Source organism: Drosophila willistoni, chromosome 3R, assembly GCF_018902025.1.
Source record: "Drosophila willistoni isolate 14030-0811.24 chromosome 3R, UCI_dwil_1.1, whole genome shotgun sequence".
In the NCBI taxonomy this organism is placed as follows: domain Eukaryota; kingdom Metazoa; phylum Arthropoda; class Insecta; order Diptera; family Drosophilidae; genus Drosophila; species Drosophila willistoni.
The window spans coordinates 19132854-19153334 of record NC_061086.1 but is presented as its reverse complement, the minus strand read 5'-3'; the positions used below and the strand labels follow the sequence as shown (position 1 = coordinate 19153334).

General features: G+C 40.3%; 1 protein-coding gene across 2 annotated transcripts in view; it reads left to right on the top strand.

Moving 5' to 3' along the window:
• LOC6647034 (stAR-related lipid transfer protein 13) overlaps positions 1 to 20481 on the top strand; it is a 96020-nt gene that overhangs the window by 43386 nt on the left and 32153 nt on the right. For both annotated transcript variants that reach the window (XM_015177422.3, XM_047013499.1), the window contains exons 4-5: positions 11018 to 12384; positions 16825 to 17627. In XM_015177422.3, coding sequence (XP_015032908.1) covers positions 11043 to 12384; positions 16825 to 17627 — 2145 coding nt within the window. In that variant the 5' untranslated portion in view covers positions 11018 to 11042. The remainder of the gene's footprint in view (positions 1 to 11017; positions 12385 to 16824; positions 17628 to 20481) is intronic.

Genomic DNA, 20481 nt, shown 5'->3' with positions numbered 1-20481 from the left:
ATTTAAGCAAAATTATTGCAAACTTCGCAAGTGGATCTCCATCTTGGTGGAGAGTATGTAAGGGGGGGAGAAGGGGGATGAAGACAAAACATTTTACATACTACAACGGATCCAGGCACATTTTTCATTACAAATTGAGTCATTAAATTTATTTATACTCGTTGAAAGGAGCAGCAAAGAGCAGTAAAGCGCAGTAAAAAGCAACACTTCCGCGTTACTCCAACTCTCCCGGACGATTCTTGTCTACCCATTTCTGGGTCAAATTCGGTAGAATGACTGCCCGTCCTGTGTCAGAGTCTGTTTCTTTTTAAAGAACTGCTTACTTGGGTCACATGCATGCATATGGCAAATGGATGCAATTCCCCCTACTCTCCCTACTATCCTCTCACCATCAGTTGTTGACTACCCCCAATATAAGTATCATTTTTTATAGCTTTTCATTATGGTTTCATATATAATTCTTAATAAGAAAGTTGGTCCCGCTGTTCTTTGGCTTTGTTTCGGCGCCTGCGCAGTTTCTGGCACACAAACTTTTTTTTTTTTATATTTTAAGGTAAATATGAATTTCAGATTTGGCATCATTTGCTGTTGTTTGTGGGTCGCATGAACTTTTCATTTCACTCGACCAGAGAGGAAGAAAGAGCCAGAGTTAGACAGGGGGAACGGAGACTATGTGAAGGGAGTGGAAGACACAGAGCTATAACAATTTGATTGGCGTGAAAAACAACTCAGCATCAGGAGCCTGGCATCTCTATGATTTAGTGTGCCGTAGCCACTTGACAATAATTTACGCAAATAGCATAATTCGCTTTATGGGCGCAACACGATGATGATAATAATATTGATGATGATGATGATGATGATGATGTTGATGACGACCATGATGATGATAATCATGCGGATGTGCGGGCTGACTGGCTGGCTGGCTTTCTGTCTGTCCATCTGTTTCTTTCTGTCTGCTCCTGCAATGACTATAACTATGTAGTTAAAGAGGAGTGCTCGACGCGCTTTCAACGCCAACGCTGAAATTGAAACGAGTGCAGACCCAGACCCAGACCCCATAGACAGAGTCAGAGTCAGACTCAGACTCAAAATTGGAGTTGGAGTTGTAGCTCTGGAGCCAGGGCCCGGCTAAACAACGTTGTAGACTACGCCTAATGAGGCTTTTGTCTGTGGGCTGGTCTCTTCCATGTGACTCACAATGATTCTCACTTGCCCGGCACTGGCAGGGCGTGTATTGGTTATTTGCGTGCCGCAATGGTCCAATCGATTCTGGCATCTACAATAGTCTGCCACATCAGCAGTAACAACAACAACAACAACAACAACTGAAGACTGATAAGCTTTGGGTTATTTGAAAATCGCCGCTTACATGCACAAAAGCCATGCTCAAAGATTGCAAAAAGGATTCCTTTTAATTGCAATTGCAGAAATGCACAATTCCACGCACATTCACATTCACATTGGCAATCACAATCACAGCCGATGGATTGGCCAGACGCTCTCGTCTCTATATAGCCTCACGCCATATCAATTGTCGAAATCTCTGCAAGACGCCAACCATCCAAGCAGTCATCCAAACAACTAGCCAACCTACCAAGCAACCACTTGGGAATATCATCAGAACGCACGTCGTAGAATTTATTGGCGCTAGACATGCAAATCCATGCGGTGGTAGAAGGCCCATTCCACAGACCACAGTCCGAGGCACTGGCTCCCAATATCGATTCGAGTCAAAGTTGTGGATCGTTTGCCCATCGATCGATCCATTAGCCTGTGGCCCGGGCTACATTCTAACGAGTTTCGTAATCGTCTAGTCGGCATAAACATAAATCATAATAGCTTTATTTATGCCGCGACAGTTGTTACAATTCTATCAGCGCAAACACACACACACACACTCCAAAAAGAAAAAATAAGCAAAATACCCAAAGAAAAAAAAAACGAAAAGTAAACCAACAAACAACAAATAAAAATCCAATAGAAACTGAGAAAATAATAAACAATTTAAAGATTGAGACCATTTGAGGCGTCCGAAATTTCTAGGCAAATCCATGAATTCAAATAATAAAATGCTTCTGGCTATGAGTTCAGCTGTGTTATTAAAGATGCTCCAAAATGAATTCTAATCCAACTATTGTTCATGTAAATCGGTTTACCGCATTATACTTTATGTCTATATTAAAATTGTTTCTATGTTTATCATTGAGAAGATACAATATCAATACCAAATTATGTCGTATGTTTTTTTTTTTTTTGTTCTTTAATTCCCTAGAAATATTTTATAGTTATCAGAGAAATCATTTCAATAAAACATCTTAAATAAAATCCAATATCTAAGATCTATATATGTGATTAAAAAAAACTTTGGTAACTGAGGAATAAAAACCACTGTCAAAATCTCGACAAGGCTTCTAATTCTCTTGAAAACTTTTCCTAGAAAAACCAAAACTAGTTTGAATCAAAAACTAAATAACTTGTCATTGATTTTTTACGAAGAGATCAGGTTCCAGTAAGATATTCTCTTCAGAACTATAACAATCTCTTATGTCAGCATTATCATCTGTCTCTAATTATGTTTTCTAAAGAATAATATGATGATTTTGGATTCCCAACATCTTCTTCTAAGACTTGAGCTATATTTTGAAGAGCTTTCTTGTTCTTCGAACCGTTATTACTACTATGTAAAATATGTAAATTTACCAAACCATAAAAATGAAAATGAAACGAAAAACCTAATTACGAAAATCTCATTAAAGAACTCTTTGGCATTTGTCGCTGTCAGAAGATGTGGAAAACTTTGTTGTTCATATTTACCTTTGGCACCTCATTATGATGACGACCCAAAAGCCACATGGCATAACCGTCCGTCCGTCCGTCCGTCTGTATGTCTATCTATCTGTCCAGTGGTGCGTTCGTTCATTTGTACGACCGCAGACATCAGCGGCGACAAGCCCCTTGCCACTCATCCAATAATTTAGAGAACAATTACCACAAAGCTACATGCTCTTCAAACAGATCGCTTGGCGCAGCTTGCGGTATTCCATTGTGGGACTCATTAGTAAACAAAATAGGCTAGGTGCATTAACCTGTAGTGCATTCACTACAAATACACACACACAGACACAGAGAGAGAGAGAGAGAGAGAGAGAGAGAGAGAGATGTATCTATATAATGCAAGTAGTTTACAATATATCCAAGAGTCAACTGGGTCAACTGGCAGATTAGCGCTTCATCAGTCGATCAGACTGATTGATTGTAGCCAATTATGCTCTCTTGGAGCCGTCTATTCGATGATTATATAATAAATTCACATATGACTTTGATCAGGCAACGACTAATAGAAACATATACATATATGCATGTATATATATCTAGCCTAAACAAAATTGTAACAAATTCTACACATCGATTTGAGTTTGAATTTAATTTTGATATCGATGTGAATGGGCCATTGGCTTGATTTGAGATGATTGTTTATTTTATTGTAAGTAAACATCCGGACATGCAACAAATTGTTGCATATTGTGCAGGAAGCTATCGTGTGCAGACTGCTGCTAGTGCTGCTGCTGCTGCCTCGCCATAGGGTATGCATTTTTCATCTGCTTTGCTTTTGCTGCTGCTGCTGCTTTTTTTTCGGGGAAACGATTTTCCATCGTTTATTTATCAATGAAGTTGCCGGCAGTGCAGACGTTCATATTCGTCGCCAATTTGTACATACTTACTCCGTTGCGGTTGCTGCACTTAATCGTAAAAAGTTTAATTCATTTTTTAGTGCATTTAATTATTATGTGTGTGGCAGCAAAATGTATACAATTTATTGCAAAAGGTGTGGCTTACGTTTTAAACATTATTGCTTTTCAGATGTTAAAAGACAAGAGTCAAAAAATAAAATCCCCATATATACATAAAATATAAATTTATAAACGAAAAAGAAAAAATTGAAATAATTTATGTATCTCTTGTTTCTGTTGCAGGTAAAATTATGCAAATTATTTCGATTATTTTTGCTTGGATTATGCAGTGCTGATTGTGTGCTTAGATACGTGAATTAATGTATATATTTATATACATATATAGTTGTGAGTATAGAGATATATCTGATGTATTTTTTCCCTCGAATTGGAACATGCCAAATTGTTCAAACAAATATTCTTACTTATAGTATGATTTATATGCAAATTACTTATACGCCTAGTAAACCAAAGATAGTTGGCCTTTTCAACATTTATCCAATAAAGTTAAGAAAGGGAAAGTTAAAACAAAGTCTATTCTTAACAATTGAATTTCAATTTTTATGAATCTCAGGTTACATTATAGAAATAAAAGCCTCCTGTTGTTTTATCTTCTTCCATTAAAAGTGAATTTCTCCCACAATTTTAAACAAATAAAAGAACCATTATATCTCAATAATACTTAAACGAAAAGATAGTTAACCTCTACAAAAAGAATGATTAAATGGACAATGACTAGAGACTCTCCCCTATTGCCATTAAAAATTGGCATAAACGGCAAAGAGTAAGAGTGTGTGCCTCCACATGTTGGCCAAAAAAACCTTGCGTGTGCATGTCAATTTAAAATTCATTTGACGTAGCAAGTCCTTGACACCTTTTGCTGCTCAAAATTTTTAATTACCATTTTTAGCTTAAGCTGAACAAGAGCACACACACATTTGAATTGAGCCCAACCAATTTGTCATCCTGCTTGATACAATGCGGTTTTGTTTACAATTAGCCCCCTTGCTCCCCTCAGTGAATGAGGAGACTTGTGCGTTTATTATACCCTTGCAAAAAGGGTATATTAATTTTGGTCAAAAGTGTGCAACGCATAGAAGGAAGCATCTCCGACCATATAAAGTATATATATTCTTGATCAGCACGACAAGACGAGTTCAAATAGCCATGTCCGTCCGTCCGTCCGTCCGTCCGTCCGTCCGTCCGTCCGTCCGTCCGTCCGTCCGTCCGTCCGTCCGTCCGTCTGGATCAACGCAAACTCCTCCTAGACCGTAAGAGCTACAGAGCTGAAATTTTGCATGTAGGCTTGTATATACTGCAGGCGTTGTATATCTCGGATTCAGCCGGATCGGATCACTATATCATATAGCTCCCATACAAATGGCAAAGTCACGAACAGTGACTTTTCTTAATAACTTCGTTATTTTCTGAGCTATTGTCGTTTAATTTAATATTGTTAAGTTAATTACACATATAAACGACTATGCCAAATTTGATCAAGATCAGGTGACTATATCATATAGCTCCCATAGGAACGATCTTTCGAAAACAGTGACTTTTGTCAATAACTTCGTTACTTTTGACGCGATTGCTTTCAAATTAAACATTTGTTAGTTTAATATATCTGTTAATGACTGTGCCAAATTTGATAAGGATCGGGTAGCTATATCATATAGCTCCCATAGGAACGATCGGTGGAAAACAGTGACTTTGATCAATATCTTCGTTATTTCCTATGCAGAAGAAAAACTAAGATTGTAGGCCGTTCTTTCGGACACATTAGCCCTTTTAGCTTAAACGTTTTTCCACTTTGAAGGCTATAGGTAAGGGAGAACTTACCAAAAAAGTTGCAAGGGTATACAAACTTTGACGCGGTCGAAGTTAGCCCCGGCCCTCTGGTTTTGGTTAATATTTATGCTATTTATGCATGTGCGCGCATGCTTAATTACAAATTCACTAAAACTGTCACAATCACTGAACGCTGAGCATTTGTCAATTTGACAGCAACTCTAAGATTGCGCACTTTTGCGCTTAATCTTGTGAAAGAGAGGGAGAGAGAGTGAGAGCGAGATGAATGGGAGACATTTGGTCTGACAGTCTTTTAGCCATGTTGACTTGCCGAGAGTTTTTCTTGAATAATGCCCGCTTAGCACGCATCGCGCCAAAGTCGTCCGCGTACACACCCTAAGAAGTGCTCATATTTCATGTGTCAATAAACTGAAACTGAGTGAGACACGCGCACTTGGGTTAGCTGCTGTTGCCTTCGCCAAGCCCCGCTCTTGCGTATGAGCGATTTATTTTATTTATTTAGCTCTAAGGTGCTCTGGGCTAAACTGTAATGATATTTTCATTAACTTGGCCTTTTGACGACCACGCATGGCTAACAATCAAAGCTAAAAATGAAAATGAAATTGGAATTGCCGGCACTGCTGCTGCAGGTGGTGAAGCATTCGTATATAGAGATCGATTGCTAACCAGTGATTGTTGAGTGGCCCATTGAAAGGTGTTCAAAATTCGGCACTAATGCCGCCAATTAAATAGCGTATAAACATTTCGCACGAGTATTTATACAAGACGTCCTTGTCCTTGTCCCTGAATCACGGCAACCAAACAATACAAAAATTAAATCAATACGCCGCAGGGCAAATATTTTTCAGCAAACTGTAATTGAACCAAAAACTAAAGTAAAAATATCTCTTGTTTGGCTTTTATCACAAAAGACTTGAACTTACATAGAGAAATGATTGTAATCTGGTGTGGCCGATGGCTTAGAAAACATCTGTGCTTAGATTTCGATAAAATTATTTAACTGAAAGACAACTTCAAGATAACTTTGATCGTTGATTTGCCTTTTTTCCTATTTGGATATCTGTATGTACGTATGTTGAAGAGTTTATGACAAACAGACAACGCAGTTAATTTCAATAAAATGCCTTCACTATATGCCTGTCTAACGAGTCCATCAGATTTGTCTTTCGGTTAGGGGCTTGATGAGATGAGATGGTGGGGGTAGGGGGTGGGGTGGTGAAGAAAAGATGCCGCCCAAAAAGCCAACGCATGTTAATGTTACCATTGGCCCATTCGTTGACGCTGACGCTCTCTGTAGCTGTAGCTGTAGCTGAATCATGACGCGATCACGGCCCGCTGTCATTTTAGCCATTTGCGTTGTCAGTTGTTAACCATATACGAATATATGTATGTACATATGTGTATAGGAGTGCATATACAAAAGGATTTGTCTGTGGCCAAAGGCGCTTTGATTAATTGCCGACTTAGAGAGCCTGCGACTGTAACCGAATCCAAGTCCATCGAGTGGGGGTCTGTATGCCGAGTACCGGCATTCTTGTTAGGCCAATGTGATGCCAAAGCTGACGTGTGGCGTTGGCGTGAATCACTTGAGCCAAAAGGTCAGGCAACAAGGTTGAAGAAATGCAAACTGCAAAAATTAATTGCCAAAGCTGTGTCTGGGAAATGCGGAAATTAATTGGATGACTACCACCAGAAAATACAAAAAAAAAAAAAAACCCCACAATGAAAAACGAAGAAGGAAAACTGGCGAAACGGATTGAAAAAAGTCAGGCGACAGATAGACCCAAAAAAAAAAAAAAAAAAAACTTTGTGGCGCAACAAATTGCCAACAAATTTCGGCTCAATAATAGATGGCCAAAAAGCGTTTAGCTTCTGCGCATTTTTGCGTGAAGAGAGACAGAGAGAGAGAGAGAGAGCGAAAGAGAGTCATTACCACGTGCAAGGCTGGCTAGCTAGCTGGCAAACCAGCTAAGACAAGAGGCTAAGGCTAAGGGGGCAAGGCAGTCAGGCAGGCAACTGGAGGAGGTTAAAAGGTTAATGGGCAACATTAATAGACAACGTACGAGGCAAGGCAATCGAACTTATCGTATATAGCTGACCGGTTCCAGCTGCAATATACCCAGAGGCAGACCGTTAATGTCGCCTTGATTGCATTGCCCGTGGAAACTTTCCTTCCCTCCAAACATCAAAACGAATGCGTATTTAAATCTATCGAATAATTCACTTTTCTCCTCACTAACTCTATGGAAAAGCGAAACTCTTTACGAGCTTGGGATATACTCACAAATATACAAACATATAAGTGCATTATAAAGACTCTTAGACAATTGCAGCAATTTGTATGCACTCTGTTGATTGCTCATGCATATGATTGACTTATTGATTGCTTGATTGATCGATGGCCCCGCTAAAGTGACAGACTGGCTGACATTAAGCGGCGGCGGCCCGAGTTCATTTGAGAGCCTCAATTAGCTTAGCTGCCAGCCATCCAGCCAACCAGTCAGTCAGGCAATATTTGTGGCCAGCAGGCCCAATTGTAACAGTTGCGGTTCATAGAACTCTGCTACCGTTATATTTATTGGATATATATAGATACATGTGTTTGATTCGTACATCGATCGTATGCTAATTATAAGTATGCCAAAAATGGCGTCTAGACTTCATAAATAAGCCAAATCGAAGCATATACTACGTGCTACGCATGCTCATAGCCAGCATATTTATATATATTTCTCACTCATTCTATATATATATTTAAATTTAATGCACTGACAAATATTTACGATGTCAAATGCATTGAAATTGCATTGCAAATGTGCAAAAAATGCTTTTCAGCTGTCGATGCCCATAAATCACAAGTTAAACATGTCAGGCGACTGCGCGGCGCGTTGTTTTTCTGTTTCTGTTTTTGTTTTCATTCATTGTGCATAAAAATAGTACAAATTGTAGCAGCAACAACAATAACAAAAACAACACTAGCAACCCGAGATCGCCCCAAAACGTCAAGCTATATCTACCTACTTAACTTTTAATTTATGCGTAAGCCTGGATTTAGTAGCTTTTCAATATTAATTTCGTACTCTTTTATGACAACAACGTAAACACACACACACACACAAGCAGACAAGCTCCTACATAAGTCAAACCATAAATCACAATAACACAAATATCTGGTGAATCTATATACATATACAATTCATATACCGCGCATTCAGATTTATCACTTGCATATATGGAAAAAGGGGGCACAGCCAAAGTTAAGTTTGTTGTTTGCCTTTTTTTTGTTTGTGGCATATTTTAATTTATGTTTTTTTAGGCCGTTTTTATTATATTTTATGATATTTTCTTTTTTTTTCAACTGCAGCTCATGGGGGAATTTCTCTGAGTATATTGGCTATGATAAATAGATGGGAATTAGACGGGGTTCTTGGTTTAAAGGCCCCTAAAAAATGATCCAAGTCTATATATCATAAAATGTTAAGTAAATTACACATATGAATCATAATTGCTTAAGAGATTTGTCAACCAGAAGACATTTAACAAATGGTTCTTCTTCTGTATAGAGTATTCATTGGTCGTTGGTTAAATTGATTTACATTTTTGTTTTCGTTATGATCAGTCATCGATTTCGTATCACTTCTTGAGGTCATTTAACACATTTGACTAATTGTTGGTAGCGCAAAAGTGGACAGCATCTCTTGTAATTTAGCCCCCTATAAAACTTTTACTAACGCCACAAAAAATTTAATGCTCCACTCTGTAATATGATCTAAGAGTCTTCATGTCAAACAAAAATAGGGGGGGAAACTCAAGAGAAGAGGGGAGAATCGCTAAGACAGCGGACGACGCCATCAACAGCTTAGCTAGCGAAAAGCCTATTAGACCTACTCAGATGCTGGAAAAAGTTTAAACAAAATTAAATAAATACCAAAAATAATAAAAGACAGCGTGCAGCTGTGCCAAGCTGCCAAAATAGCCGCCAGTTAGTGGCAAAGATCGCCAGAGTCAAACGCGACCCGACTCGGGCTCATTCAGACTGTGATTCAAACAGAGTTTGAGTTCGGTGGGGACGTTGGATGGGGGGCATGAATATGCCTCCTTTATACATTGGGGGTGTGTGTAATTTGACATCTTCATGAAATAATTAAAATTATTTATTGTTAATTTATTTTCACTGTGCCACAACAACAATAGATAAAGTGAAAGATAAGCCTCTCCGGATTTTCGGACAATTGAAATTAATTTGTCAAACAGTTGACACGAGGCGTGCCATGGCATGCTTGGTGAAAGGAATTTCAGTGCAGACTTTCACATTAAAAGCTCTGTCAGTGAGTGTGAGTGTGTGTGGTCCAAGCCAAGGAAAAAGGTCAACTTATTGGCCATAAATAGTCGAGTTTCAAACCTCGATAACGGATCCATAAGATACATGCGCATTAGGTTAGTCACATTTGGCATTAGCTACAAGCGGAACTTTTAATGTATTTAAACATTTTATGAAAAGAAAAGAATCCTCTAACTAACTAAACTATGACATCAAATCTAACTTCTGCTGAAAGAGAATGTAAATATTACGTATACGAAGAGTTGGCCAAAAATATAATTTCCCTTTCAATGCTTACAAAATACTTCTCTCCCACTAATGAGCAACAGTACGTATGCGTAATAAACGTAGAAATAATCTTTTATGACTCTTTTGAAAGCGAAAACATTTCATGTATAGTAAAAGTTATTATTTGGTTTGTTGGTTTCTTGCCACAAGCATCGCCCAAACATTACACATATGTATGTTTGTGTGTGCATTTGTGTGAGTATGCAAAATGCCGAGCAATGGCTACTGCTGCTGCTGTTGTTGTCCACTGTTTCTTTCTTTTTTCACATAGCTTCTGCCATGCCAAAACAAATTAATCAGCAAGTGGCTGCTGCCGTTGCTGGTGGCTGTTGGCTGGCTGACCAGTGGGCGGCAGTCTGCGTCTACTGCTACCTGCTGTCCATTGCCCTGCGGGCAAACATTTCGCTGCAGCGAATGCAATTAAATGCATGCAGCTCAACGCGGCAGTTAATCATGATTCGACATGTTACCGGCCGGCCGGTCGGCCAATGTGCCTGTCCTCATGGTGCAACCACTTTTTGGCGGTCACTTCTAAGCTGGCATGGAAGTGGAAAGTGTTGTGCAAAAAGCGCTTGGCAATTAAAACATGTTGCAGTTTTGTTGCTGCGGCTAAAACTGCTGCGGCATTCATCAGACAGATGGCAGCACAGGGCGCAACGAATTGGCTTTCAACAACCAGCAGGAATGAGGAAGTGTGCGCTGTGTGCCTGTGTTTGTTTGTGTGCGTGTGTGTGTGTGGTTGGTGAAAAGTTGAAACGCGTTAAGAAATATGGTTAATTGATTTCCACTTGTCTTGCCTCTACTCTACTTTACACTTTAGAGTTCAAGAATTGTAATTAATTTATATTCTTTTTTATTGTTGCAGAATAACACTTCATGGCTATACGACAATGTCCAATGCTCGTGAGCTGGCATTGATCGAGAAATGGGCTGACATTGCCAAACCGCCAACACCGACGCGGCCAACTTTATCGCCAACATCGCCGCGAACCATTGTCAAGTTCTGTTGCTGCCCACAGCGCAGCAGTAGGCACTATAGTCTAAAGCAACCGAAAAGCAAGTCGTCGGTAAATACGCTGCATGCCAGAAATATATTTGCCGATAACGATTTTACATATATTGATGATGTGCCGCGAGCAGCAGCTGCTGCCCAGCGACTTCAAGATTGGCACAGTGATTACGATTGCGACTACGACGATATTGAAGATGATGATGATGATGCAGAAGATGATGATAATGATAATGACAATGGCGATGACGATGATGTCAATGATATCGCTAAGATCTCTGGCCACAAAAACGACGGAAATGTGGCGCTGATATTAATGAATCAACGAAATGTGCCTGAACAATGGCGGCAGGACAACAAAGGCAACAGCAACAGCAACAGCAATAGCAGTGAACTAGCAACAGCATTAGCAACAAGTAAAACTTGCGCTGTCACAAACAGCCCGCAGAGTGGCAATGCGCAGAACCAGCAGCAGCAGCCACAACAACAGCAAATACAACAACAACAACAAACAACCCAAAGACTTAGCAATAGCTTGCAACAGCAACAACAATTGCAACAGCAACATAGCAATAAGGAAAATACACTAAGCTACGACAACAACAACAAGCCGGGCTGTAATTATTGTAAATTACCCGACACCGCCGAGCCCCAAACGAACACCAACGACAGCAATAGCAATAGCAACGGCAACGGCAACAGAAACAGCAACAGCAATTCGAAAATTGATTCACCGAAGTCGTCGCAGAATAAAATGACAATTACGACAGCAACAACAACAACAACAACTGCTGCAACATCAACATCGTCTGCGGCCACAGCCAGCGAGTGTGGGTTGACGGCACCACAAATAGCAGAAGAGTTTGTGGGTGCTGCCACAGAAGTGCTGTGCAGCGATAAAGCAACATTGACAGCAACAGCAACAACAACAACACCACCAATATCTAAGCCCCGCATTGCACAGCGACCAACCACGCCCAGCCGCCTCAAAACTGTGATCAAAACGACAATGGTGAAGCGAAGTCCTAGCCATGACTCAACGCAGGCCACAATGTCGCCAGAGTCAGAGTCAGAGTCGACACATGTGTTGCAGACAACCAGCTGCAACACCATCACCAACAACAACAACAACAACAACAACATTAACTCCAGCAACAATAATGCGCACGACGAGCCTAGACGTTCAGTTAGGGAGCGCATCGCCGCCTTTGCGGCAGGAAATGGTAAGTTTTTTTTTGAGCTCTCGCTTAATCAGCTTTTGGGAACTAAGTCACTGCAACGGAAATATGTTACTGTGGGAAACAAACTCTTCTACTATATAGTCAATAGGCTAGTTAAATGTCGATGTTTATTGTTATTAATTGATGTGCTTAATTAAATTGTTGTCTATATGAGATGACGATAACGATGATGATGAAAATAATTGTTCTCCCGGCAATTGTTGCCAGGAACAAAGAATTCATCATTATATTCACTACTAACCGAAGGTCAACAGGCTTGCCAACTTCTAGCCAACTCATGTCTCTACCATTTCCTGTTATTGAATGTTGATCAAAAAAACGAGAAAAAAAAAACAAAAACATCTTATTGCTGATGCTGCACAATCTTAATTAAATATCAGAACCGAATCTTAAGTAATGTGAATCATTTGCAAGGGCAATTACTAGCTTATGACAAAATGCCAAGTGCAGGGCAATTATGAAAGCAATTTAAGGCACGACTACTTAACAATTAGTCGGAGACGTTTTCTGTTGATTTTATAAATAAATACATTTTACATTACGAGAGGGGTAAGAGATAATCACAACAACAACAACAAAAAATTACAAAAAAGGAATGTCTAAAGGCAAAAGGGCGTATACATATAATTTTCATAAATATTTTCTTGATTTTTCCATTTACCCCCGACCCACAATGCATTGCACTCCATTCTTTGCCTTGCTTTTACTTTAAAGAAGTCTGACTGCAATTTTTAATGAATTATGCATGACATGGAGCCTTGGATTTCCGTTAACATGACACACTCACATAAGCACACCTTTTGCATAACGCACAACCACACACACACACGACATACACTCACTCTATGCGACAGTCAAAATCTATTACAAATCAATTAAATGCCGCAATGTTTAATAAAAACCCACTTAAGGCCATATAAAAACCTTCTCATATTCAAAAAGCCCCTCTCTTTCTCTCCATCTATGTCTTTCTCTTCAATTCCTCTTCAATTTGTGGTTAATAATCATAAAATGAAAAATGAAAATTTTTATTATTAATGCGTCTGCATTTGTCCGGCAATTTGGAAAAAGTAGTAAAAGCGCCGACCGAACATCGAGTTGCATACGAAAAATAAATAAATAAAATCCCAATTGCATTGTCAATCGTGTTGACTGGGTGCAGCGGCAGCAACGCACTTGGCGGTCGGCCCAAAACCTCAAAAAAAAAAGAAAGAAAGAAAGAAACAAAACTCAAAACACTCCTTGGGGCCAGCTTTGTCACCATGAAGCCAGCATGAACTGCACTCCATTTGATTTAAGGCACTCCTTCCTTCCCGCAGCCAGTTTTGCACAAACAGGAAACACGTACAGCCAAGAAAAAGCCATCGACGTCATGAGTGCGTATTATATCATTTTGATAGGCAAATGAGGCTTGAAAGCTGCCCAGATCCATTCAAACCAGATGCAGTTGGGCCCTGCCCTTAGCCAAACTGACGTGAGGCACCAGCAGCAGCAGCAGCAACGGCCAACGATCGACGTCGGCTTAGGGCGCCGATCTGTGTTGATCAGCATGACGAAGACGTTGTCCTGAGCCGACATCTCACAATGAGTGCAAAAAAGAAGAGGGGAGGAAAAAAGAATGAGCGGCTTTCATTTTGGGCTTGCTCATCGGTAATCGTCATCCTCAATGTGAATGTGTCTGGCTTTAGTTGGTAGATCTGTTGGTAGGGCGATTGCTTAGGCTGGTGTCCGTGTCTGTTTCTCTTAACAGCATGCAATTGCATTCGTTGGCCTGACAGCTTCTGCTCAACTCAGTTTTCAAGACACCCTAACAACCAAAGGGTTTGCCCATTGTCAGACACAGTTTGCAACCCGAGGACTATGGATATATAAGAGCTGAGCTTAGGGAATTTAAGCCAGCCATTATTTGCTTACCTTCTAATGTCTATTAGTTTCTTGTGCGTATTTGCTTTAGCAAATAGCTCGATCTCTCCTTTCCCACATTCTTCATTTGGGCATTTGTCTTGTATTCGTTGTATTAGTAGTCAATCGTTGCCAGTTTAAGGTATTTTGTATTAATTTCAATTAGGCATTTTGCCTTTGTGACACCTTTATGTTCGACTGTTCAATGCGATGGGCAATTAATCACGTTCAAGTGACCTCAGACAGCGAATCAATCAGCAATACATACACACACACACACACACACACACACCCATTAACGAACAAAAGCAATGTGGGATGACGATGTGGACGGACAGTGGCTATTTAGCGGACACACCCAGCAAACAATTTTATTTCAAGTAAAGTAAATAAATACATTTTTCTGTACTTTTTTTTCTGTTGTTTTTTTTCCCCTCGCTTTTATTTGCATTTGTAGAGTCGCAAAAGTCTAAAATTAGACTTTATGGCCAACAAACGAATAGAACAAATGTCCAAGAAATACGGTATAAATGGAGACAAGGTTTTTGGGGGGAGAGAGAGAGAGTTACCGCTAATTAAAAATGCCAAAATGAAAGTCTAAATAATTGGCAAACTGCGCAATTGTGTTGGACCAAACGCACATACATACATACATACATACATATATATGTACATGCCGTCATATTGAAATGATTGTAAATGGCATACGAATTGATATAGCTGAAGACCAGACCTCCCATGAACTTTCACACACACACACACATACACAGAGACACATGTGAGAAGACCCTATTGCCAAAAATACCGTTAACATTGCACAATTGAAATGCAGTTAAAAATAAAAGAAAATGGCAGAAGAAAACTGCAACCGAGTGTGGGCCTGGGCCTGGGATTGGGACTGGGCTTGGGTTTGGCCAATCGCCACAAAACGATCAATTGGCAAAGAGACACACAGACAGACAGACAGAGAGTGAGAGAGAGAGACTTCTCCATCTCCAACTTCAATTTCAGCTACAACTTCAACTCAAAAACCTCTGCTAGCCCCCATAAAATGTGGCCAACTGTCTCTGTCTCTGACTGACTCGTTTGCGCTGCTGATTTATGAGCTCGCCACGGGTCGTTGTGTAACGCATGCGATTCAGAATTTTTAAATGCCAAGACCTGAACTGAGCTGAGCTGAACTGAACTGAACTGAACGGAACGGAACGAAACGGACCAGCAGCCACAAAGAGACCCCTCACTGTTGCTGTCGCCAAAACCAAGTCGCGACACTGGCGGCGGCGACATTTTAATCAAAAATACTCAATCGAACGCACGCATGCGCAATAAAAACAAAAATAAAATCAAACCAATAAAATCAACAAGAAAGAGACAAAAGGCACAACCAGAAAAAAAATGACCATTTCACTTGCACAGGAAGCGAAAGAGAAAGATAGACAAACAGACACCCAGAGACAAAGAGCAAGAGAGAAGGGAAGTCCGCACAATAGCTCCTTTAGGTATTTAGATAGATATAAGCTATGGCCATTGTTCTGTTTGGCTAACTAAAACTTTAAGCCAACTTCCGTCATTTAGCCCCTATGCGAATGTGAATGCGACTCGCTGAGAATTTATGCAAATCCATGTGGGTTACGTGGGCAATGGAGATAACAAAAACCAGAAATATTTCCCCCTACTTATGAGAAAACTAAAAGCCAGAAGGATAACTTTTCAATTGTTGGAAATTATAATTTAAACTGCAAAATATAGAGAACTGTTTGTCTATTCAAATTTGAGAAAAAAAACCAATCGGATCTAATTTGAAACTATATAAAAGTATTGAGATATTTTCCAGTAGAAAACTTCTTACTTCTTAGAATGTAAAATAATTAAAATCTTTGGCTCAAGCCAAAGATATAAAATGGGGTGTGGTTCGGTGGAAAATAGAACTTATCATGAAATATGTGAAACATTTCATGGCTATAAATCGAAATATGTTAATAATTGCTTGCCATTTTTCTTCGTTTTGGGTTTGCCTGTCGAAATAATATAATTAAAACATTTGCGCAGTGAGAGATGGCAAATAAAAGGCTTAAGTCCGCACATATGTCAGACATATTGCAAAAAGCAAAAAAAAAAAAAGAAAAAGAAACAAATATTTATGACAATTTAAATAGCACACATTTGGTGGACAATTTGAGGCGATTAGCGCAGAAATTTTCGCGCATTTGGCTTAAGCAGTCAATGCTTGGCTTTAGCTTGCCACATGTGGCAAACATTTCGAACTTGTTTCGTATTTTTCTTTACTTTTTTTTGGATGCAATTTTTCATTTTTAGGCGACAAAGCCATAAAAAGAAACATTATGAATATGTTTTGTGTGTGTGTGTGTGTGTTTGTCTTTTCTGGGTGCGCCTCATGTTGCAGCAACAATTGTTTGGGGCGCAGTGACAACTTTATGAAGAGCTTGTAAAGCTGAAATCAAGAGTTTTTTTTTATATATATGTACTTACGTCTTCTACTTTTCTATCTGACTCTTGCAGATCAACAACAACAACAGCAGCAACAACAAAGTGAAGCCACTCCGGCGCGGCATCATGACAAAGTGAAGAAATTAACTCAAATTCAGTGCAATAGCAATACAAATCAAAACAACATGACAAGCAATGTGAAAAGTGCAATTAGCAGTGGCAGACAACAGAGCCAACAGGAACAACAGCAAACGCTTATCAACGGCAAGGCGACGCCGCCGCTGGCCACATCACCAGCGACAGGAGCAACTACAGCAGCAGCAGCAACAACAAAAGCCAGCACGTCAGCAATCGCCGCCACTGACACAACGCGCTACAAATCGGGATTAAGTGATGTGGCGGTCGGCGAGGACGTTGATTTTGATGTTGATGGCCAGGCCCCACTCTCTGGCACAGCAACAACACAAGTCTCTGCTGCAGTTGCTGCTGTCTCAGCCACCACATCCACATCTTCAGCAATTGCTCCAAGCGTTTTTAGCACCGGTTGTGCAACCATGCCTCGCACACGCCAATACGGAAGCAATGCTGCACTAGTAGTAGCTGCCTCGGCAATGGCTGCAACAGGAGCAGGAGCAACTCCATCCAACACCATGACAGCTGATAAGAAATTCTTAAGCCAGACGGCGCCCATTGCTGCCAACACTTCACTCTCCTCGTCCCATCAGCATCATCATCATAAGCTGCAATTTGCTGATAAGTCCGACTCCAAATTGGCCGCATTGGATAATCTCGATTTGGCACACAGTCTCGACCTGATGGATGTGGATGGCGAAGATCCATATGGAGCTCTACAGGATTATTTGGAACGTGTCAAGGTGAGTGTGTAGTTGTGCCCCCCGCTGGCTATTCAATTAGCTTGGGAACAAATGCGATTTTCCGTTCACATGTTGCTTAATTCTCCGCATCGAAAGCAGGCCATTAAATTGTGAGCGGTTGTGGGTTGGTCTCTTTTTTTTTGGCGGGTGATGGGGATCTACTGACCGACAGTATTCAATTTTATACATTTTCCCCATAATGATAAGCGACAGTTTCTGTCGTTGCCACACGCATTTCCCTAGCTTAAAAACCCCGCACCACCCCACCAAACCCCACCATGACTGTCAATGTGGTGTGATTTTGCAAATGATTATTTTGCGTGACAGATAAATGTGTTAAAGCAAATAATGTTGATGCGACTCGCAGCAGCAGCATCAGCAACATCGAGTTGAAATCTGTAACGCATACGACGCGTTGCACGCCCGTCTTTCTTTGGCTGTTGGCGTTGCCATTGCCGTTGCTATTTGTTGTTGCTGTCGTTAGCTTTGTCGTCAACGTTGTGAACATAAAATTTTATGTTTCTGTACCGGAAAGCGCAATATTACACATACCCATCAACAATGACGAGCGTCAATGGCCTCAACAACTTTAGCTGTGCGTGTGCATATGTCTCTCAGTGTGTGTTTTTTGTTTCTATACCCTATATTTAAAAAGTAGGTACATATAGTTTCCAGGAAGTGTATGTCACACAGAGAGTAAGTTTTAGTTGCCCTTTTCAAAGTAGTTACTTTAATGAAGAGACCCCAAGAGTATTTGTGAGTTCGTTAAACATGAAATAGTTGTTGTTGTCGTTGTTGTTTCTGTTTTTATAACTGTTTCGCATGACTTTTGTTTGGGCTTGTGGCCCATAGCGGAAGCATATCACGCACGCGTGGTTCATTAGCATGGCGTGTTCTGCACATATAGCTCGACTGGCCGCAACTTTTGTCACACTTCCCTCAAGTGGTTTTGGGTCCGATTTAATCGGGCCAAGTCTTCTGGCCGCTTGTACATAGTTTTCTAATCAGTGTCATCACCTTATCCCATCCCCCCAGCTCCATAGATTCAATCCACACCCAGACGCGCAGATTTTTAAGTGTTGGACGTGGGCTGTCTGCGGTCACAGATTTTGACTCTATCCACTCAAACCGATTATTATGAACGCCCTTTTTTATACACAGAGAGACAGAGATAGAGAGAGAACATTTTCTCCATTTGAATATATGCAACTAATTTTTTTGTTGGCCAAATTGAAATTATTAGCCGGCAACTGTGGCTAATGATGACAAAATGTGTCACAGCCGCTGCCCACGCAGTTGTTTTTTTTTTTTTGGATTTTTTGCTTTTTGAGTGAGCTTTCTTTTGTGCACAGCATTTATTATGACAAATAGTGCAGCACTTTAGCTGGAAATTGCCGTTAGTCGTGTAAGACGGCTAAGACTCTTGTTGGTTGCGGCCTTAGGCTTAATTTGCCTAGTTATGAAATGCGTTAGTGGAGGCGGCGATGTTGTTGTTGCTGTTGCTGTTGCTGTCGTCGTTTTAGTCGTCATATAATCACTGCCTGACCCATTTTGGACGCACCAATGTAACGTTGTACATAGATAAATGAACCTGGGTGCTGGCAACTCGTTTTGCTTCGCGCTTCCTGCATCAATTAGCGCAGATTTTCCATAATTTTGCATGGACACAAATTCGCTTGATTTTTTCCCGTTTAAGCAGCCATTAATTGCCGCTCGTCAACGGCTCAAACCGATTGGTATTGCTTGTTACTGTATGGAGTTCAGTAAGCTTAAGGCATCAATCAGGCTTTCAACCAGAAATTATCTATCTATCTTTGTATATATATGTATATATACTTATAGTTTTATGCCATTCAAAAATAATCAGATAGCAACTGAGGCGAAAAAATGGTTTGCGTGTGTTCTCAAATGATTTTAATTATAGATATTGACAAAGTGCCGATGAGAAAATTGAGACGTAAGCACATCAAAAATCCGTACGAACCGCAAAACTGAGAGGCTGCACCCAGGAATGGTCTGAGGTTGACGCTGAGGTCTGAGGATTGCGGATTGCCATTTGGGATTGTTAATTCGCTGGTTCAGTGAACCTACAAAATATCGACTTTAGCCAATTATGCGAATGCTGCTAATGAATGTGGGCGACGCGAGACTTGCCTTTTGTTTATCTATATGGCTTTGGCTTTTATGCAATGACACTGCGAATGCAGCTGCTGCTGCTGCCGCTGCAGCCTAGAGAAAGTTGTCTTTGCCCAATTTGCAAATGACGTTTTTTGTCAAACGTCAAGCAACCAACAAACAAATGGCAATAAAAGGCATCGCCTGTTTGCTGGTTGACTAAAATAGTAACGTGCCAGCAGAAATAGCTAGAGAAAAACGGTTACTCTCACCCGTAAAGTTAACCAGAAATAAACCAACAACAATCAAACATGTTGCAACAAATCAAATGAAAGTGAAGCATCCAAAAAAAAAAAAAAAAAACTCCCAAGACTCCTGTTAGCTAGCTACTTCTACAGTTTCACAAATACAGCAACAATCATAATTGCAGACAGCAATTAAGCTGCCGTCAACTGCTGTCAGCTACTCATGCTGATCGCGTTACAATTGCGACTAAAGTTTCAGTTGCAGTTGCATGTTGTCGAGTGTTGTCAACAGTGTTGGGATCGTTGCTGTTGCTGCTGACAATGCGTTGATATTTTCCGACAAGCAAATCAGCTGCAACCCCCAACACACAAAAAATCAAACAAAATATATATCTAGATCGATAACCGACTAAAAAATGCCCTGCTGTCAGTAAAAACAGCCAAGAAATGCTACAATCGGAATTCTTATCAGTTGAAGCAATTGAGAATTGCCT